This window comes from Taurulus bubalis (assembly GCF_910589615.1).
Source record: "Taurulus bubalis genome assembly, chromosome: 10".
NCBI lineage: Eukaryota > Metazoa > Chordata > Actinopteri > Perciformes > Cottidae > Taurulus > Taurulus bubalis.
This window is the reverse complement of record NC_136598.1, coordinates 12,435,633-12,441,970: the sequence shown is the minus strand read 5'-3', so window position 1 is coordinate 12,441,970 and position 6,338 is coordinate 12,435,633. Positions and strand designations below refer to the sequence as shown.

Below are 6,338 nucleotides of genomic sequence, written 5' to 3'. Positions count from 1 at the left end.
AGGACTGGACCGGATCCCCGAGCTGCCAGAGTGGACAGAGCAGCTGTACGTCTCATACAATAAGATAGAGGTCATGCCCAGGTGGAGGCTGGAGGAGCTGCAGGTATGAAACTTACGGCAGCCTGGAAACTGTAAAGGGGTGCAGCATGTACACACTAGTAGTAGTGTGTACTGGTTAGAGACTCCTGCAGCAGGAAAGTCCTCGGTTTAAATGTTCCATGTCCTCAAGTGTCCACCTACTGTTGATTTCCTGCAGCAAGACAGTGATGAGTTGAAACTTACTCAAAGAACCATACTGGTGGCTGCCCAGGAGATAGGAACTCAGTGCTCCGCTCGTCAACATTTCTTATATCAGCAATGAATCAAATGACATGTGAAAAAGGTCAGTAGACAGTCCCACTGTACTGTACGTACTAGGGCTGCAACTAACGATTATTTTAATAATCGATTAATCGGTTGATTCTTTTTTCGATTAATCGATGAATCGGATAAAAAAACTAAAAATCAAAAAAACATTAATTTCCAACCCTTTATTCGAAAACAGAAGTGACAGTGCAAATTCACAATGCAAAATATCTTCAGAAAGTGCACAAACAGGTTGCTCCTTGAACATCCCTGAGCTGTTAATTGAAAAAAAAAATTGAAATGGACAAACACTAAAAACATACACATGTATGCTTTACATCTGCCAAATGTGAGCCCTTTTTTACTGTAATTGATCTCCTTGGAGCAGAGGCTGCATTTGTTGGCTAAGCCCAACTACGTGATTTGCTTCATTCTATTTAGTAAAAAAAAAACCTGCGGCCAGATCCACCGGTGTGCCGGTTAAACATTAACAAGTGACTGCGTGAACTGAACCAGACCGGGGGGTTACGGCATGTTTCATCACGTTACGTTTTTTTCCAAGCAAGACTGAACTGTAACGGAACATAACGCAACGACAATACACAACCGTACACAACGTTAGCTAACTTGAGAGCAAGCTGACTAGCTTCCATTAAAAACAAGTTTGAGGGAAATGAAGCCGCTGTAGACATCTTAACGCTGATTGGCCAAGACTCGACATGTCACATCAAAGATGTTTTATTTTTGCGAATATCACAACCTCAGCTTTTCTCCGTATCTCACTCCAATCTCAGACATGCTGGCAGGCCAGTTACTCTGCTGCACACAACATATTCTGCTTATGTAAACCAAATTCCGTCCCGTAGGCTAATCTCTTCTGAAACAGACTTGCCCATTTGGGCTTCCAGGAAACATGGCGTTTGATGTATTATCTTACACTAATACTATGATACATCACAGACCAGTCTTCTCTCCTTCCTGTATATTCCTAGGTCCTGGACCTGACTAAGAATCAGCTGAGTATCTTCCTATCCAACAACCCAGTTTGGCCCACTATGACGAAGCTGTCTAAACTCTTCCTACGCAACAATGACCTGAGGGTTCTACACCCTGGTCAGTTCCTAAACTGCCCTGCCCTCACTTTACTGGACCTGAGTGGGAACCAGATTGAATATCTACCGATCGGATGCCTCCGCGGATTAGCTAATCTGAAGACGCTGTATGTGAACTTCAACCAGATTCAAACGTTACAGGTTGGTGGATTGGAGGGAGCCTTCACCCTCGCTGAACTCCACTTTAGCCATAACAACATGACAAAGATAGAGGAAGGTGTGTTCAAGAACTCCACTGCATTGGAGAAACTCATTCTATCCAGAAACAGAATCACAAGTGTAAGCGGGTCCAGCTTCAGAGGAGCGACAGGTCTCCAGCAGCTTGACCTGAGTGGCAACATGCTGGCCGCTGTTCCAGCTGCGGCATTGAGGGATGTGGACAGGCTCAGGTATCTGCATCTACAGACGAACAGCCTCACCAGCCTTCCAGAGGATTGCTTCTCCTCACTGGGCCTACTGGTTACTCTGGATTTGAGCAGCAACAAGCTGGTCACTCTGCCTGAGGGGTCACTGAGAGGTCTGACCACGCTGAGGGAGCTGGACCTCAGCTCAAACCTCATTGATTCTTTCCCCTCACAAGTCTTCAGGGACTTAATCAACCTCACAGTACTCGATTTGTTCAATAACAGACTGACATCTCTTCCTTCCGACGTATTCAGTAACTTGACCTACCTGCAAGACCTCCAGCTGGACTGCAATCTGATCTCCGCCATACCTATCGGGGTATTCGATTCGCTGTCCAGACTCAACGAGCTACAGCTGTCGAACAACCGGATCCTGGAACTCCACCCTACTCTCTTCAACAAGCTCAAGTCCCTGCAGAACCTGTACTTGGAGAGCAACATTCTGAGGCACCTTCCCCAAAAACTTTTCCACAAGCTGAGGGCCCTCAAGGAGCTACACTTCGACGACAACCACATCAGGTCTCTACATCGCTCGGTATTCCACGGTTTGGGGAAATTATTCTCTCTGAAGCTCTCTCGCAACCATCTTGCCTCTCTACACCCGGACCAATTCAGAGACCTCATCAGTTTGAAAGAGCTCAGACTCGATGAAAACCGCATAGCCAACCTTCGGCCTACAGGCCTGTTCAGGAATCTAAAAAATCTTAACACACTGGATCTGGACAATAACCGGATCTCGGAGCTGTCTCCTGATGGCCTCGTAGGCCTGACACGCCTCAAAGAGCTCAATCTGAGCTTCAATCAGCTCCGTGACATCCCGTTCAACACCTTCTATCCCCTCCACTTCCTCCGCAAGCTCCTGCTAAAGAATAACAGCCTGAATAGTTTACACCCCCAGCTCTTTGCCGGACTCTCAAATCTCACAGAACTCAATTTGGACGGGAACAAGCTGGGTCACCTGCAGCCGGATGTATTTCGAGGACTCGCAAACCTGCAGAAATTGAGTTTGAAGTGCAACCATCTGAGAGCAGTGGAGAATGGGACTTTGGAGCCTTTGAGAAAAGTTAGATCCGTCTATCTGTCGGGTAACTTGTGGGACTGCACCTGTGCACGCATCCTCTACATCAGTGGATGGGTCCACACACATAGGGACAAGCTCGGAGACCAGCCCGTTTGTATCTCCTCCTCTTCTTTCTCACCCTCAACCGAGGACAGACCCCTTTCCGAGGCAGCTCTGTCTCCCTGGCTGTTACACGATCGCTGCATCGCCAATGCTGCAAGCGGCTCGTCGCCTTCATTTCCTGTAGCGGTTTTGTGCTCTCTGAATGTTCCTTCCTGCCTTTGCTTTTCATGTCTGCTCATTTTTTCTGTCACAAGTTCTTTTGCACCCTAATCTCAATATATTGTAAGTTTGAATAGGTTTAAATGCATTCAATATTTGCAGAGGAATAATGTGATGCAAAAAGTGCAAGATAGATTTGGGGGATACGGGATTTAATGTGGATGTGAGCATACATGCTTTGGTGGCACACATAAGTGGTGCAGCTTGAAGTAAAGCTTCAACATAAGACAACAGTTTAGTTCAGAGATCAGTTCCAGCATGCGTTCCTAAATACTGTAAAAACTGGCTTTGTGACAGACAGGAGATGAGTTGTGTCTGCATTTGATTTTAAATGTTGTAAAAAAAAAAGGTATATTTGTCAAAAAGCATGATAAAATTTCAATAAAATAAATAAAAACCTTGATATTTATTTATCAGTTTGACTCACAGTCACAAAGTTGAGATTTAACAAACATACACTCCACAAGAGTCACAGATACAAAATAGTTTTGGTAGAGTTCTCAGTGAGCACATCGGCTCTTCCTATGCACACAAGGCAACTTTGTTTTCAAAAACTCTGTTGGATTTCATCAATCTATTTAAGATCATAATCGAAAAGTAGCAACTTTATAAATACCAGTTGTACAACTTAATTAGGTATTGTTTAAAAATCCTGAAGAACGTTGCATACAATAAGTCAGTCACACTTTAGATTTTACAACCTAGCTCAAATGCTGCGTAATTTAATTGTGACTGGTTTGTTTCTGATCCTTCTGATCAAAGTGGGGGAAATTAATGAAACCACTGCAAGCTTTTAAATCAATCCGACTTTTTTTTAGAGTCTCTATTAATTTAAGTTTTTGAGTCTGTGACCTCACAGACTCAAAAACTTAAATTAATAGAGACTCTAAAAAAGTCTCAACAATTGATATTTAATGAGGTACCTGCACATACACTTGTTGTGCTAACAAGTTTAACTCTTTCTGTTGTCGCACACCCAGCTTTAACTCTGACAGGCGAGTTGGATTTCTGTCTTTTTTATATAACAAGCTGAAACAGTTAGGAAGCTGACGGTAATGTTCTTGAACTTCTGCCATCAAATTTTACGGACAAATACACTCAGATAAGAACCAAAAGGCTCATGCAGGTTTCTCTCAGTGACCGAATGTGAACACAAATTACATGATCTGTTAAACTATATAGCCAAAGAGCAAATTAAAGTTTTCCTGTACACTTGTGTCCAGTATGGTGTTTTGGTCCATGATGATTTGCTGCGGTTTCAGATTAAAACAAGTTGCATCAGTGACAGACAGATTATTCATAGCTCTCATATTGAAACTGACTTTACAAATTGCTGCATAAACAATAGTGATGTGTCCTTTCGTGTCGAGGCTTCGATGCGCGTGTCGAGTAATCCAGATAGATTTTGGTGAAGCGCGTATCGAGGCTTGTGTCGATGACGTATGCGGTGACGTTCGAAGCCTCGCGAGCCGGCCGTACCACGTGACCGATTCAGAAAATAGTTTGTGGGTTTGCCGTGCGATTTGAAATATAAGAGGCAGAGAAACTCAATGGATTTCCCCCCTTCCTCTCTGTACCCAGCTTCATGCCTGTGAAAGGGTATTTTATAAAGCAGGCGAAATAGTCTCAAAAAGCCCAGCACAGTGGAAAAGTTCTTATTTTTAATTTAAAAAAATTGGACACATCAACAAGCGGAGCTGAGGCTTGAAACACCGATCCTCTGACTGAAAGTCAGATATTCTAACCACTGACCCACAGTCACATCACAACCCTCTCCCAATTTGTTTCGAGTTTTGATTTTGACCCCGCCAATATATCATAAAGATCGACACAATAGTAATAAGTTAATAATTGATGTATTGGCGTCACAAACATAATTTATTCCATTTAAAGCTTCACACACCAAAGCCATGGTGTCGTTATGATCACTCTGCCTGTTTTACATCTATTGTCCACTTGGTGGCGCAGTAGAGCAAATGAAGCTCCATGAAGCTCCGGTACATGAGCGAACCAATTGGATGGAAAGCTTCAATGCTTCAGGAAGCTTCATCTCGCCATCACTAATAAACAGGATATAATCAAAAATTGACGGTGAAAAAAATGCCCAAACATAAGTTAAAAGCATGATAATGTTCATCTCGTGATTGAATTTGCCTCCAAGTAATACTTCATACTAATGTCATGTTATTGTGCCTTGTTCCCACCCGTCTATCTGAATCATGTTCCATTGACACAGTGATACAATAAGTTGTCACAAGCTAAGACAGTTTAGTTGTGCGATCTTACAATCAATAGTAATTGTAAGTTAAAGTGCAGCGCTGATGCAACTGGTTAGAACTCAGTTATAAGATTTTTTTTTGAAAGACTCTTAACGTGTATTTCATTTCCCGTCAGGATTCCTGCGTGTTCTCTGATGGCGGCATTTAGTCTTGACTGTGTCCATGTTTTCAATTTAGTGCAACATGAGCACCAAATATTTTAGTTCCGACCGCCTTCTGTCATTTAGAAGCACTCGTTTCTTATACTATCTCTTGCAGCTTATTCAAGTTGCCGTACCCACTTCCCTCACTGCAAGTCAGGTGAATGCCTTAAATTCAAAACAAAAAAAGGTGCTCACTTCAGCCTCTTAAACCCATTTCAACATCAACTAAATGGTTAATTTAGGGCAAATATTGAAGCCCTGGTTCTGACCATCCCATTACCCAGACAGACTCCTTCATTTTATTACTGCATCAGTAACACCAACCAGATTATCATCAAAAAGGCCCAGCAAAGACGTCCCTCTTCAGGCAACTCGTGTCAAATAAACTGTTGGTCCATTTCTATAAAGCCATCATCACAGAGAGCCTCCTGCCGATGCCAACCCACTCCGTCGAGGGGGGAGCAGACGTCTCTTCAGAGTTCAGCTTCAGACGTAGAAACACTTGTGGTCCTTCAGGTTCCTCAGGTAGGAGAAGCTCTTCCCGCACTTGTCACACATGAACTGCTTCTCCCCGGTGTGTATCTGCTGGTGGGCCTTCAGGCTGTTGCCTTGGTTGAAGCTGCGGCCGCACGTATCGCAGCTGAACGGCTTCTCCCCTGTGTGGATGCGCTGGTGTCGGTTCAGGTTCCCCGTGTTGCTGAAACACTTCCCGC

The 6,338-nt window shown here is 43.7% G+C and overlaps 1 protein-coding gene across 1 annotated transcript; it reads left to right on the top strand.

Annotated features, from left to right (window-relative positions):
* Positions 1-1,400: 1,400 nt before the first annotated feature.
* On the top strand, positions 1,401-4,189 carry LOC306742169 (uncharacterized protein; the record flags this gene model as incomplete). The annotated part of the gene is made up of 2 exons (XM_079224509.1): positions 1,401-3,164; positions 4,184-4,189. The coding sequence occupies 2 exons, from the start codon at positions 1,401-1,403 to the stop codon at positions 4,187-4,189; spliced, it is 1,770 nt and encodes a 589-aa protein (XP_079080635.1).
* Positions 4,190-6,338: the final 2,149 nt, after the last annotated feature.